We start from the raw sequence: 16,314 nt of genomic DNA on the forward strand, positions 1-16,314 counted from the left end.
AAAAAAAAAGTACATTTTTCAGGGTACTGCTTATAACATTTCTCAAGGTCCCCTATAGCATTGCAAACTATTTGAGCTCACTTCCACTTTGACCACCTCCATACAGCTGTATGTATACATATAAAGGTGGTAATACCAGCATCAGGACTTGCAGCTACAGTCATGACCCTGGTATGTTTTTCTTCAGCCAGCTTTTCTCTTTTTGTAAAATCGATCTGACCACTGCTCGATCACTTTTACAGGCGGATAATTATCACACCAGACCTCCTGTGTAACTCTAAACCAGCGTTAATTTTGGTAGCAAATTTCGATTTAGTTTTAGTCTTAGTCGTAGGACTAAAATGGCATTTTAGTTTTAGTCCCAATTTAGTCTTCTGTAATTTTTTAAGTTTTAGTCGCATTTAGTCAACTAAATCTCCAGTATATTTTAGTCGACTAAAATCTAATGGGTGTAATTCAATTGTAATGCATTAGTTATTCTCTACAATTTGCAAACTCATTATATACTGCTGGAGTGAAAAATCGAATATGTTATTTATTATTACATTAAGGTATGAACATGCACTACAGACCAGTGTTAATTTTGACATCAAATTTCAATTTAGTTTTAGTCTTACGCCCTTGTACACACGGTCGGACATTTTGACAACAAAAGCCCTCAGATTTTTTCCGACGGATTTTGGCCGAAACTAATCTTGCATACACACAGTCGCACAAAGTTGTCGGAAAATCCGATCGTTCGGAATGAGGTGACACTCGTACCGTTCAACAACAGAACTACGTAGAGGCCAGCAGCCAATGGCTTTCGTCTCCACATTTTTTCTGAACATGTGTGGCACTTTGTGCGTCGGAAATTGTACAAAGGTAAAGACAACGTGTGTAAAAAAGTGCAAAAAGAGAGCACAAAAAGGTTTGGACCAAAAGTGTAATGCCCTATACACATGGTCGGAAATTCCAACGGAAAAGATCCGATCGGATTATATTGTCGGAAAATCCGATCGTGTGTGGGCTCTATCAGACTTTTTCCGTCTCAAAAATTTGAGGGCAGGATCTAAAATTTTCCCCCCAAAAAAATCCGATTGGACTTTTTCCGATTGTTTGTAGAGAATTCCGACGGACAAAGTGCCACGCATGCGTAGATCAAATTACAAGACCAAAGCTATTGGCTACTAGCCTCTACGTAGCTCCGTCGTACAAAACAAACGTCACCTCGTTCCGAATGATCGGATTTTCCGACAACTTTGTCCGACCGTGTGTATGGAACAACAGTTTCGAACAAAATCCGTTGGAAAAAATCCAACGGATTTTGTGGTCGGAATGTCCGACCGTGTGTACAAGGCATAAGGCTGCCATGTATTCCGAAATCAGAGAAAAGGAAGCACTACATCTCTTTAGCTCACTAAGAATCAGGATAAAAACAGTACAACATTTCTGTTTTGTTCACTAAAATTGATTAAAATTTGAAAGGTTTTTTGAGGTTTGAAAAACCTCTGCGTAAATATCAGGTGACATAAAAAATTGCAACACCCACCATTTTATTCTCTAGGGCTTCTACTTAAAAAAAATATATAATGTTTGAAGGTTCTAAGGAATTTCTAGCAAACAAAAATGCAGATTTTTATATGTAAGCGAGAAATGTTAGACTTGGCTTGGTTTTGAAGTGGTTCCTATCTGCATAAAAGCTTTATTCATACATACTGTCTGCATAAAATCCGCAGTCATTACAGTAAGGCATTGTGCTTAATTTAAAGCACATTAATAGAACTATTTCAGGTTTAGCTTGTGTTGGCTTTAGTCACAAATTTGATGCTATTTAAGGTTCTCATAGCTACACATTCATATGTCTGTGAGTCATAGTACATTGAAACATTCCATTGAAAAATACTTCTGCGAGCCTCTATTACTAGTTATAGAAATATTCATTGTAGAAGAACAACTCACCCCAGTATACACATAGCAGACCGGAAAAGAAAAAATCGTCATAACTAGAACCACGCTTTATCATGTGAGATATTAAAAGTGATTTCCCAGCAGAGATAAGGTTAGGAGACATGCAACACTAAGATTCTGGAGAAAACCAATGACTGCCGATTGTAGATTGTCTTTATTTTGACTAGCACTTAAAAAAACGTTATTTTCTCACTTCTCAGTCTCTTACCGATCGTCTATTGGACTTTCCAAGGGCTTGGTAATCGTAAAGCAAAGAAAATGTTATAGCATATTTTAAGCTGTCACTGCTCACCTACTAAAACTACGTACTCTCTTATTTTTAAGTCTCTTATTAAAAACGTCAGCTCCGGAAGATTTACCCTCTTCATGACCAGGCCATTTTCTGTGATACCGCACTGCGTTATTTTAACTGACAATTGTGTGGTCATGTGAAGCTGTACCCCAATAAAATTGATGTCGTTTTTTCCTACAAATAGAGCTTTCTTTTGTTGGTATTTGATCACCTCTGCGGTTTTTATTTTTTTGCGCTATAAACAAACAAAAAAAGCGCAACAATAAAAAAAAGCAATATTTTTTACTTTCTACTATAAAACACATCCAATAAAAAAAATAAAAATAAAATTGTTCATGACTTTAGACCAATATGTATTCTACTACATATTTTTGGTAAAAAAAAAAAAAAAAATCCCCATAAGCCTATATTGATTGGTTTGTGCAAAAGTTATAGCGTCTACAAACTATGGGATATATTTATGGAATTTTTATTTACCATTTACACGTAATGGCGGTGATCAGCGACTTATAGCGGGACTGCGATATTGCAGCAGACAAAATCGGACACCTGACACTTTTTGTGGAATTAGTGACACCAATACAGTGATCAGTGCTAAAAATATGCACTGTCACTGTACTAACTACACTGGCAGGGAAAGGGTTAACATCTAGGGCGATCAAGAGGTTAAATGTGTTGCCAACGTGTGTTACTGTTTGTGCTGTGATTACTAAGCAATGAGCTGAGCTTTGCAGGAGGAAAAAAAACAGACATTGCTGCTGTCAAGAGAGCCCTGTGTTTGTTTACCTACACAGGGCTGTCTTCGGTAATGTCCGGAGGTGATCATTGGGTGCTGGGGACAAATCAGTGCTGGGGAGCTGATCATTGGGTGCCGGGGACAAATCAGTGCCGGGGAGCCGATCGTTGGGTGCCAGGGACCAATCAGCACAGCTGGGGTGACAGGGGCGTGCAGATCATGTACAATGTATGTGATCCGGTGCAGAGTGGCCACCCTGCCGCAGTATATCTATGTTGGGTGGTCCGCAAGCGGTTAAACTATAAGATCTTCCAGGAGTTTGGCAAAAGGAAAGCATAGAATTTTTTATAGCCAGTACATATTTGGGGTGTTTACTGCCCACAGTTCACTCTATAGCTGAACGCCAGGCAAACCACTAAATACAGAGAAATACACACAATTGTGCTCATAAGTTTACACACCCTGGCAGAATTTATGATTTCTTGGCCATTTATCAGAGAATATGAATAACACAAAAACTTTTCTTTCACTCATGGTTAGTGTTTGGCTGAAGCCATTTATTATCAATCAACTGTGTTTACTCTTTTTAGATCATAATCACAACAGAAACTACCCAAATGACCCTGATCAAAAGTTTACATACCCTGGTGATTTTGGCCTGATAACATGCACACAAGTTGACACAAAGGGGTTTGAATGGCTATTAAAGGTAACCATCCTCACCTGTGATCTGTTTGCTTGTAATTAGTGTGTGTATATAAAAGGTCAATGAGTTTCTGAACTCCTGACAGACCCTTGCATCTTTCATCCAGTGCTGCACTGACGTTTCTGGATTCTGAGTCATGAGGAAAGCAAAAGAATTGTCAAAGGATCTGTGGGAAAAGGTAGTTGAACTGTATAAAGCAGGAAAGCGATACAAAAAGATATCCAAGGAATTGAGAATGCCAATCAGCAGTGTTAAAACTCTAATCAAGAAGTGGAAAATGAGGGGTTCTGTTAAAACCAAACCACGGTCAGGTAGACCAACTAAAATTTTCAGCCACAACTGCCAGGAACATTGTTCGGGATGCAAAGAAAAACCCACAAATAACTTCAGATGAAATACAGGACTCTCTGAAAACATGTGGTGTGGCTGTTTCAAGATGCACAATAAGGAGGCACTTAAAGATGTGCTGCATGGTTGAGTTGCCAGAAGAAACCATTACTATGCAAATGCCACAAAGTATCCCACTTACAATACGCCAAACAGCACAGAGACAAGCCTCAAACCTTCTGGCACAAAGTCATTTGGAGTGATGAGACCAACATTGAGTTCTTTGGCCACATCCATAAACACTACATTTGGAGAGAAGTCAACAAGGCCTATGATGAAAGGTACACCATTCCTACTGTTTGATTGATTTGTTTCTTTTGCCATTATTATTTAAAAAGAGTAAATAGAGTTGATTGATAATAAATGGCTTCAGCCAAACACTAACCATGAGTGAAAGAAAAGTTTTTGTGTTATCATTCATATTCTCTGAAAAATGGCCAAGAAATCATAAATTCTGCCAGGGTATGTAAACTTATGAGCACAACTGTATATTGGAGCCTGCCAAAAGACCTTTCTATTCAATTCTGATATTTACACAGGTCTGGCAATAAAGTTCAGCTAAACTTGTAGGTCTCCTTCTCAACCTGTGACTGGACAGTAAGGTGGAGCAGCAGACTGATGAGCTCATCTCTGTCACTTTGCCCTCTCCTCCTATCAGCAGCAACAGCACAACTCCTCCTCTGCCTCACATACTCAGCTTTCCTTTAATCACTCACAGCTCTGCTGAGAGAACTGAATCAGAGGAAATACCCAGGACTTCCGGAGTATAGGACTCACTTTCATGTTAATGGGTACGGAACTGACATGGTTGTGGGGAACAAGTTCTCAGCCCTGTGCAGGGTAGATTTGATTTAAATCATAATTTTTAAAGAGCAACTGTCATCTCTGTCCTGCAGAGGCTCCTCCTCTGACCTGCTGTTGACCCACCGACAGGCTCATTCACTTTAATGGGACGGCTGGTGGTGCGGCAGTGACACAACAAGGTGCGGGATGTGGTGGCAGCAGGTGAGTGGATGCCCGCTAACAGGAGCTGTCATGACAGATCTGAAATGACAGGTGCACTTTAAATGTAAGGACTAAGGGTCCTTTCACACGGGGCGGATCAGTTCTGATCCGCCCCGTGGATATCCGTATGCTCAGCGGGGATCACTCCGCCGATCCCCGCTGAGCAGGGAGATGACAGCTCCGTCTCTGCACACTGCGCAGGGACGGACCTGTCACAGCGCCGCTCTCCCCTATGGGAGATCGGATGATGACGGACCGCAGTGCCCGTCGTCATCCGATCCGATCCACAGACGGATGGAAAAATAGCTTTTTCCTCCGTTACACTTTTTCGGATCGGAGCAGGTCGGATGTCAGCGGACATGTCACCGCTGACATCCGACGCTCCATAGAGCTCTATGGAGCACCCGTTCAGGTCCGCCTGAAAAACTGACAGGCGGGCCTGAACGGGACGTTAGTGTGAAAGGACCCTTACTCTTGCTGGTAGTTTGAATCTTTAACATTTGCAAACAAAATGAAGGTTTCCCATTTAGAATAATAAGCTGTCAGGTTAGTAAAACAGCGATATCAGAACCGATTCAATCATACAGTTTGTAGTGTACATAGATTTGTAAAACAAATGGGATAAAAGGAATATTTCTGAACTTTGTTTTATCTCATGGTTACTGTGGAATTGTGTAAATACATCAATTCAGTGCATGTTATCTCAATGTGTAGAGCTTGGATTCATTGAATGAGTTTACCAAAAATGTAATCATGCAGAATATATAGCCTCAAGCTACATAATAAGCTTAATTTCATGCTGAATAAACTAAATTATTAATGTACCTTAAATAGAAAACTATCTTTAGATAGATTTTTACTCCAAAAGCATTTTAATAAAAAAAGTTGATAAAAAAAAAATCAAAAAAATCTGATTAAATAATAAAATAAAATATATTTTTTTTTAAATATTGATTTTTATCCACCCTAGCCCTGTGAAAATGCCTTCTGAAAATTAGCAGTGCTTTTCCAGGATCGCAAAGGTCACACTTGTGACCGCCACCCTCAAGAGGGATCACAAATGGCAGGGAGGGGGCCGCTACAGAACATATGAAAGGGTCCCACTGACGGACCCGTAAAGCTCAGTTCACAATGCTGCAGCCACAAAGTCGTGCGACTTGCTGATGATTTCATTGCAACATTTGGGATTTAACTTTGCAGTCTATGGCACTCAAATTGAAATAAAAACGCAGAAAAGTAGTGCACGGAAATGACTTGAGTCGCATTAAGGCTGGGTTCACACTGCTGCAGGGGGAGATCCGGATGTGATTCGCACCGCACTGCAGTGCAAATCACATCCGATCTCCGTAGCGATGCGAGTTCAGCCATACAGATAGTATGACTGAATTCGCATCGCTCCCGCAGCAAACTCGCACGGGACCCTTTTTTTGGTCCGCAACAGAATCGGATCGCATGGGGGTTCACACCATGCGATCCGATTCCTGTGCGAGTCGGCAGATCGCACTGCGATATGCGGACGGATCTGGGGGTGTCATTAACATATCATTGACACTCCCAGCCGTCCGCATAGGGCAGTGTGAACTGCCGGCGGGAGTAATGCGATGCGGGAAAACGCAGCGGATTCGCGGCGTTCCCGCATCGCAGCGGTGTGAACCCGGCCTAAGACAGCACTTAATGAAACTAGTGTCTTGACTTGTCATGCGACTTTATGGAGGAGATTTACTAAAGCTAGTGCACACAGAATCTTGTCCAGCCGTGTATAGCAACCAATCAGGTTCAAGGTTTTATTATAAAAGCCTGATTGAACGCATTGAAGTTAGCAGCTGATTGGTTACTATGTACAGCTGCACCAGATTCTGTGTGCACCAGTTTTAGTGAGTCACCCCCCTTAAGGCCCCTTTCACACCAAGGGGCGCCTGTGTAGCACCTGAAAAAAAACGGCCCCTTTCACTCCAGTGTGAAAGCCGGGGGGCTTTCACACTGGAGCGGTGCACTGGCAGGACGGTGAAAAAAGTCCTGCTACCGACCGCTAGCGGCCACATACCGCTAAAACGACAGTAAAGCGCGCTAAAAATAGCGCTGCTTTACAGCCGACACCCGCACCGCCCCAATGTGAAAGGGGCCTAAGTGTCGCAAGTTGCATGATAAGTTGCAGCAGTGTGAACCAAAGCTCATAAAGGGCCTGGGCAACGGGAGTCAAGGGCTCTGGCGGTCAAGGGGGCTCTTCATGGTTTCTTGCACCAGGGCACTGAAGGTTATAGTTATGCCTCTGGGGTGCCTAGGCACTCATGTGCATTCAGCCCCATAGTTATATATCTGCAGTGTGAGATGTAAGGCAATGTTGCCTCTGACTACTGAAACTCACGAGATTTGGTGACGTCACTATTGTGCTTTCCATGCTGGAGGCTCTGTCACAATAAAGCAAAGCTCTGCTTCTACCAAGATGGCTGCCTCCATAGAGAGGTACAGTGCAGAACAAGGCATGTGGAAGACCACAGACACTAATCCTTTACTCTATTCTTGCCTTTTTTTGGAGACAGCTTTAGTTTCTCTTTAACCACTTCAGCTCCGGAAAGGTTTACCCCCCTTCATGACCAGGCCATTTTTGCAATAAGGCACTGCATTAATTTAACTGATAATCGCGCGGGTCATTCGACGCTGTACACAAATAAAACCAATGTCATTTTTTTACGTACAAATAAAGCTTTTTCGGTGATATTTGATCACCTCTGCAGTTTTTATTTTTTGCGATATAAAAAAAAAGCTGTCAATTTTTTTAAAAACAATATTTTTTTACTTTTGGCTACAAAACACACCCAATTAAAAAGATTTAAACAAATCTAAATGTCTTCATCAGTTTAGGCCAATATGTATTCTGCTACATATTTTTGGTAAAAAAAAAATAAAAATAAAAAAAAAACCCCAATAAGCGATCAGCAACTTGTCAGCAGCAGGACTGCAACACTGTTGCGGAACAAATCGGACACTAATGCCGCGTACACACGACCGGACTTTTCGGCGGACTTGGCCCAGCAGACAATCCGATGGACTTTGCAGCTGAGGTCCGCCAGACTTTCAAACGAACGGACTTGGCCACACACGATCACTCCAAAAGTCTGACAGATTCGAATGTGATGACGTATAATAAGGAAGTTCATAGCCAGTAGCCAATAGCTGCCCTAGCATTGGTTTTAGTCCGTCGGACTAGCATACAGACAACGAATTGTCCACTAAAAGCCTAGTCCGGCGGACAAATTTGAAGCCAGTCTTATTTCTAGGTCTGCCGGACTTTTGGGAAGAAAAAGTCTTCTGGAGACATCAGGTGGCGATCAAAGGGTTAAATGTGTCCCAAGGGGGTGATTTCTAACTGTGTGGGGGGTGCTTTGACTGGGGGAAGACAGAGATCTGTGTTCCTGCGCAGCATAAAATACAGGATTTTTGTCTTTTTTTGTGAGAGAATGGAAATCTGCCTTGTCGGGAAGGATCGGCGGGTCCCGGAGAACATTGGGTCCACCAGACCCGCTGACTGGCTCCCGCTCTGTCCAATCACAGCGGGAGCTGGTCGCCAGCGGCACACATGTGCGCCACAAACCTGCAAGAGGCAATCACGTACAGGTATGCGATTTCACATGTAATAGCTGCCACCCCGCAGTACATATATACGTGGGGCGGTCAGCAAGTGGATAAAGATTAAGTTCACACCTATCGGTGAACTGAGAATGAATGAACTACAAGTACCATCGACCACCGTGGCTGACAGCTTACAGTTCTCGAACTGCGAGGTCGCTGGTGAGCACTCTTGTAGTTCATTGATTCTTCCAGCAATTTATCGGTGAACCGAGAATGAATGAACAACAAGTACCATCACCCACTGTGGCTGACAGCTTATAATTCTCAATGAACTGTGAGGTCGCTGGTGATCACTCTTGTAGCTCATTGATTCTCCCAGCAATTTAGTAACTGACTGCCTGTATTGGAGGTACAGTGTACTGAGAGTCTGCAGGATCCTGGCATTGCAGCCGCTCTCCAGTGTGTAAAAGATAATAAATGCATGTTTTTTACCTGCAAACACATGCGCATTTATTCATTTATTTTTATAAAAAGAACCTCTGTTCTGCCCTGCATGAACAAATCACAGCTTACATTAAGCTGTAGCATGACTGGCCAGGCATTCAATGGTAACTCAATGGTTATATGGAAATTGATACTCACGGGTAACGGGCATATCACGGAGAGAGCTGATCATGGCTATTTGAGTAGGAGGTTCTTCTGGGCTCAGGGGATTCTGAATGACGAGAAGATAGGAGTATTAAAATAATACAAACGTTAAAAAAAATATAAGGAAACATCAATGGGCAAGGATAGGCGTTATGCAAAATCTGGATATGTGCATTTCTTATTGCTTTTCTCTGCTTCAGAAATTCCTCTATTAAAAAAAAGTATGAAATTATTTCTCATGCTCTGCAATCACTGGCATGCCATATTTCCCAACCGTTCCTGGTCACCCCGAGAGTTCTGGGGGGTTTTCTCACACCTTTGAGTTACAGCTCCTCCTGTTACGTTCTCTTTAATATTAAATAATTCAAACAGCTTTTAGCTCCGGTCTATTAAGGCTTTTCCAGTTGCACAATTATCTTTGCCATGAGCTGCTATCAGGTCCTGCAATTGCTGCCAGGCAATAACAACAGGACACCTATATACTGTGAACTTGGTGCTACAGGACATAGTATACAGAAATGTATCCGTATACACAAGCGTACTGAGCGTTCCTATATTCCTAAATAATGAAGCAACGCGATGATGACTCAGAACTGGTATCTGCGGTGTCACCGGGAACTTGAGAACTTGTTGGCTACTTCTCTGTCCGACAATCCAAAAGAAATGTATTCTTGGTCTAAAGCTCCCTGGTCTGTCCTTTCTACCACCTCTCTCAGCTTCAGAACGTTAGAGGCAGCCAGAACCCCCCCTCCCTCCTCCAATGATGGGCTAAGCTCAGGAGATAAGCCCAATTAACTGGCAGCATAAGCCAAGTCATGATAATACCCACAGCGGTGAGAAAAGAACCAGCCGCAATGTCAAGTCATAGGCAGACGGCAGGTGTAGCAGCTTGGCATTTGCCCAAGTTAAAAATTTTCAGATGACCTTACTGTTTAAAAATAAAACGTATCCCAGTGTTACATATGTATTTTGGACATGCTTCTCTTTTAGGACCCATTCCCTCTTGGCGATTTGGACTTGCCGGCAGAATTGCTGCAGTTCAGCCAGCGATTTCCAATCGCAGTAATGCATGACAGCGCACATTTGGGTGCCTTTTATTTGTAATGGCACGCAGACACGGTGTGATTTTGCTGCAATTTTTATGCAACGGTATGACGTGGAAGACGCTGCAAAATGGGCATTCGCTCCTGAAGGTTTTACCCCCTTCATGAACAGGCCATTTATTTTCTGCTATTTAGCACTGCGCTACTTTAACTGGCAACTGTATGCTCATGCAATGCTGTATCCTAATGAAATTTACCGTATTTATCTGCTTATAACACGCACATTCATTTTAAGAGGGAAGTTTCCGGGAAAAAATTTTAATTTTAAATAAGAAACTTTGAAGCCAAATAAGGGTCAGTGCCCATCTGCAGCCTCACCATTGCCATCAATGCAGCAGCCTCACCATTGCCTTCAATGCAGCAGCCTCACCATTGCTTCAATGCAGCAGCCTCACCATTGCTTCAATGCAGCAGCCTCGCCCTTGCCATCAGTACAGCCTGATCAATGCCCATCTGCAGCCTAGAGAGGACAGGGAGGGGGGGTGGGATGAACGCCAACAGATTACATACAGTGAGAATCTCCTATGATAGAACAGTGGTCCAATGGAGGCCCAGGAGAAGGGACTTCCCTATTACAGAGGCCGTCAAGTAAACAAGAGATTCTCACTGTATGTAATCTGATGGAGCTCGTCCTGCCCCCCTCCCTGTCCCCTCCGAGGTAGCTAAAATTGAAGTATTGGCGTATAACACGCACACACTATTTGCACCCGATTTTTGTGGTATTTGATGACCACTGGGTTTTACATTAATGAAAAAAGACCAAAGAAAAACATTTGTTTTACTTTCTACTATAAAACATCCAATAAAAAAGATATAAAAAAATAAAAAATAAATAAAAAAAAAAAATCGAATTTTGGCATAAATTTAGTCCAAAATTTATTCCGCCACGTCTTTGGTTATAGCGTCTATAAACTATGGTATATATACTGGAATTTTTTCCTATACTACTAATGACGGTGATCAGCGACTTATAATGGGACTGTGAAATCTGACACTAATTGATGCTGGGGGGGGGGGGGGGACTGCCACTGACACTAATACTATACTGCCACTGTACTAATGACACTGGCTGGGAAAGGGTTAACATTTCTGGGTAATCAAGGGGTTAAGTGTGTGCCTAACAATGTGTAATGTGTGCTGATTTTTACTAAAGATCTCTTTATTACTTATCCCTGCTTAGTAGGGATAAGAAACAGAGATTGTTCCCTCTGTAAAGAGCCCTGTGTTGATTGTCAACACAGGACTCTGAGCTGTGACTGGACAAAGCCGATCAGCAGGTCCCAGCCATGAATCATTGGCCAGGACCCTCTCGCTGTGTACAATCACAGGGGGTGTCGGTGGGGGCCTGGAAACAGGCAGCAATTTACCAGCAAGTCACTTTGCCTGTGTGAGCTGCCCGTCAGCACTACACTGCAGGCAGGCGGTCTGCAGGTGGTTAAAAATTATGCAAAGTTCGTCACCCAAAATGGAGCAGAAGCTTTTTTCAGATGCCAAACACGCATACAGCAGCCCATTGAGGTGATTAGGTTGCCCTATGAGCGACATGAAGGAAGGTGCACATCGAAGTGGGAATGCGCATTTCCACGATGCAAGATATGAATGGGGTTCTAATCATTCACATGGGCACCACAAATGTTAGCCATGTTGCTTGTAATATAATTGATCTCCTATGGTAACCAGCTCCAACTAGTGGCCATTCTTCATTTTTCCTGAAAAATCTTTCAGCAAATCAAATGAATTATGGCAACTAGATATGTAATGTGAAACAAACGTAGCACAAGAGACATTTTCATACTTAGGCGGCACAATGGGTGTGTTTACAGTCATGTGTCTGATTTGTGGGGGTGGGGCAAGCTCAAACTTTTTTGGGGGTTTGTAAATGTATAACATTCTTTTTTGACACCTTTTTTCCTTAATGACAAATTCACCTTTACAGAAAAATCAAATGTACATATTTCTGCAGAAACAAATGTGCATTTATTATTTTTCCTGCAGGAGCCTGAAAGGCATTGCACGAGCAATCGGTACATCATGGGTGCAATATGCATTAGTGCCCCTGCAGCCCACTGAAATTGCCGTGGTGGAAGGCCATACTTGTAGTTTGTTCATTCATAGGTATCTGTGAAGGCACGGTTCTGTGGGTGATGTCCAAAAGATTTCAAAGGTGACAGCAGGTGTGGGGAAAAAAGAACCTCCGCCCGCTGCCACAGAGGGTGGGAAGTCCACCTGTCACAATACAAAATCACACCGGAAGAGATCGCTGCACCAACATCACTTGTGTTGGTATGGCCATTTGTTAGGCGTTTTTTTTTTTGGTTGAACTGAAAAGAACCAGCAATGCGTACCAGGCTCAACAGAGCCATGGAGAGGAGTAAAAACCCAACAGAGATTTATTCCCTGCCCTATCCAAACACTAAATAAAGCTGAACTTTGCATGGACAAACACTTTAACTTTAGATTAAAGTCGGTCATCAAGTATCACCTACCTCCTGTGTAGAAGGCAACTTGTCCGAAACAGGCCACCTAGTGGTCCTTGTACTGCAGCGCGTGAACATCTTCTCCTCCCACTCGTCTTCATATATCTGGAGTTCCTCTAGAGATTCCTCCTGTATTATTGGTTGCCATACAGCCATTCCCGTACCAAAGTCTTTACTATCCAATGCATCTGGTTTTAGCAGCTGGCTTCCCTCATTCACTATATTGTCCATGGAAGTTGATTTAGGTTGGCTGGTCAGTTCAGTAACGGAATTCTGTACATTATAGTCCACATTATGTGTCACATTTGAGTTCTTAAATAAAGGGTTATCGCAAAACAAATGCTCATCTTCTATTTCCAATTCGGAGTAAGCAGTATCATCGCTTTCTTGGTCCTCATCCACACACTGAGGTTCTGGATCCCTTACAAGCTCTTCAATGCAGGATAGACTCCTTGTAGGCTCCAGAGTGGAAGGTGAGCCCATATTTAGCCCCATAGGCATGTTCATCCTAAGCCCCATTTCCCTGGCTTTCTGATTGGTCTCCGTAATATCAATCTGATCCTGGAGATCCATGACACAAAGCTGAACCTGAAGTAAACTGGCTAAGAAAACATCCTGAGCAGAGGTGGTCTTTGATGTGCTACTAACCTGGGTCCTCATATCGGTGGCTTTAGGAGACTGATGAAAATCGGAGACCCTCTGGACCTCGGAATAGGCACTGCTTGCACAACAGTCCTCAACATTCGTACCTGGAGTGAAACCAACACTTCTGACTTCCTTATGCCCTTCATGATCACATTCATTTAATACAGTCCTCTCAGTTCTGGACGGACCTGGGGGCAAGCAGTTCTCATTAAATGATGGAAAGTGATTAAAGTGCGTTGAAGGTACAGGGGCTTCATGTCCCTGCCACGCTCTAGAAAATGTTTTCTCTTCTACCTTAGAGTGAACATAATAAATAGGTAACAGGTCATCATCCACAGAGAGCTGCTGCTTTTCCATTTCACCCGTTTCATTTGTCTCTGCGCTTCTCTTGGTTGGTGCAGAAAACAGATGAGGATCCTAAAGATCTCTTCTCTGGAACTTCATATTTCTAAAGAGCGAGCTAGGCTGGCATGCCAGAGAGTGGAAATTCTGTGTTAACATCTGCCCTGGATAGAAAGCAAACACAATACAAGAGTTAATGGATAATCTAAGCATTCTAAACCTTTACATAACAGTTCACTACAGGAAAATATCTGAATCTCCTATACCAATAAATCAAGTGTTTATTATGTACTTATTATGTATATTTATTAGGACACATTCATACAAAATGGCGGCAGGTGTTCGGTTCAGTATATGTGCAAAGCAATGACTGGAAGGAATGCCAAGTGCTTCATTTTGGTACTCCGGTGTACAGGCCCAATACATATACAATATATACTGTATATCTAACCACCTGATCCATCACATAGAATCGGAACTCCATTCTTCAAATATGAAATTGCAGAACAGTGGTGTTAAAAGAGCTCTATGGTAGTCTTCCACAAGCGCTCTAAGCCCTTGTACACACGGTTGGAAATTCCGACGGAATGTTTCCTATCGGACCGTTTTGTCGGATATTTCGACTGTGTGTGGTCTGCATCGGACTGTTTCCGTCGGAATATCCGACGGACCAACTTTTCCAACTTGCCGGTAATATTTTCCGACAAAATGCTCCGATCGGACATACTCCGATCATGTGTAGCCTACTCCGACGGGCAAAGTGTCACGCATGCTCAGATCAAATTCCTAGACCAAAGCTATTGGCTACTAGCCTGAACGTAGTCCCATCGTAACGAAATAACGTCATCACGTTATATACAATCGGATTTTCCGACAACTTAGTCCGACCGTGTGTATGCAACATCACTTCCAGACCTCTTCCGGAATTAATCCATCGGAATTACTCCGACGGATTTGGTTGTCGGAATCTCCGACCGTGTGTACGGGGGCTAACATGAAACACAACGGTGAAGCTCACAAGTAACAGACATCGACTAACCAACAACTCCGGTTATAGGAGACAATAATTATTTTCTCCTTTTCCCCAGTTATCAAAGCAGACACATCTGCCCAAGGATCAGTTGTAAGATCCAATTCTTATGTTCACCGCTTTAACTTTCTTTGTTTTTTGTTATTTGTTTGATACACACAGCCATATCAGAACTGAGGATACCGAGATCAAAGCGTCCTACCCACATCCAATGTGACACCCAACAGGAATCAGTGTGACCGCATCTCTTGGTCGCTCCCAAACAAAATTGGCGTCCTTTTTTTTCCCCACAAATAGACTTTTCTTTTGGTGGTATTTGATCACCTCTGTGGTTATTTTTTTTTTTTTTGCGCTATAAACAAAAATAGAGCGACAATTTTGAAAAAAAAATTCTATATTTTTTACTTTTTGCTATAATAAATACCCCCCAAAAACATCTAAAAAAAAAAATCATTTTTTTCCCTCAGTTTAGCCCAATATGTATTCTTCTACATATTTTTGGTAAAAAAAACAAAAAAAAAAAACGCAATTAGTGATTATTGATTGGTTTGCGCAAAAGTTATAGCGTTTACAAAATAGGGGATAGTTTTATAGCATTTTTATTATTATTTTTTTTACTAGTAATGTAGTACCTATACCACCAAATACTACAACATACCATTTAAAAAGAGCTCTATGTTCACAGCATAAATTTTCATTTTTTAATAACAAAACAAACAATAATTATTTTTGATAAACTTTCTTGAAAAATCTCCTTTCACGTTGTGCATGCTGGTCATCTCTTTCCACAACTTTCCATATTCTCTGGTGTCACTTTAGGTTTTAAATAAAATAATGGAGAAGACGGCATCCTTGCGCAATCCCAAAAATAATTTGCAGGAAAATTGAAAGTGGAAGCTTGTGATGTCCTATACATTAGTAAGTCAGTAAGTCAGCGTTAGTAAGTACAGTTAGTACATTAGTAAGTCAGCATGGAAGTGACCCCTTCGGTGGTTAGTGGAATATTTCCCACTTGCATGGGCGGTAAGTGTAAGTGGGAAATCAGTTTTCCATTGCTCAGTCAAGGAACCTTTAGTGGTCTCAGAAGAGAGCCCTGGTTCAGAAAGCCCAGCTTAACTTCATCAGAACATTTGTTAAAAACACAACAAAACAAGAATGGTAAAAAGAGATAAATGACAAGATAAAAGAAGAACACGCGATGTACTGTACCCATGTACATAACGGTTGCCCAAATGCTCTGTGATCTCGACATGACACATAACCTCCACCTTGTAATTAGTCCTATTTAGGGGTATTTCAGAAGAGAGAGGAGGACAGACACCCCGTGACGTAAAGAGTGACTTTACAATCATAAACAAAGGACTTTCGTGTTACTAAGTTTGGAAATCTCTCAAAGGCCGGATGTTGTTGTCAGAGGGTCTAC

At 42.1% G+C, this 16,314-nt stretch overlaps 1 protein-coding gene across 5 annotated transcripts in view; it reads right to left on the bottom strand.

Annotated features, from left to right (window-relative positions):
- Nucleotides 1–16,314, bottom strand: part of PSD4 (pleckstrin and Sec7 domain containing 4) — a 135,197-nt gene that overhangs the window by 46,575 nt on the left and 72,308 nt on the right. For 4 of the 5 annotated variants that reach the window (XM_077469585.1, XM_077469588.1, XM_077469584.1 and 1 more), the window contains exons 2-3: nucleotides 12,884–14,025; nucleotides 9,289–9,361 (exon numbers count right to left, since the gene is read on the bottom strand). In XM_077469585.1, coding sequence (XP_077325711.1) covers nucleotides 9,289–9,361; nucleotides 12,884–13,876 — 1,066 coding nt within the window. In that variant the 5' untranslated portion in view covers nucleotides 13,877–14,025. The remainder of the gene's footprint in view (nucleotides 1–9,288; nucleotides 9,362–12,883; nucleotides 14,026–16,314) is intronic. The other variant, XM_077469586.1, reaches the window with a different exon arrangement.

The sequence above is a fragment of the Lithobates pipiens genome, unplaced genomic scaffold (assembly GCF_037356315.1).
Source record: "Lithobates pipiens isolate NorthernLeopardFrog02 unplaced genomic scaffold, aLitPip1_a1.2 Scaffold_8, whole genome shotgun sequence".
NCBI classification, from domain to species: domain Eukaryota; kingdom Metazoa; phylum Chordata; class Amphibia; order Anura; family Ranidae; genus Lithobates; species Lithobates pipiens.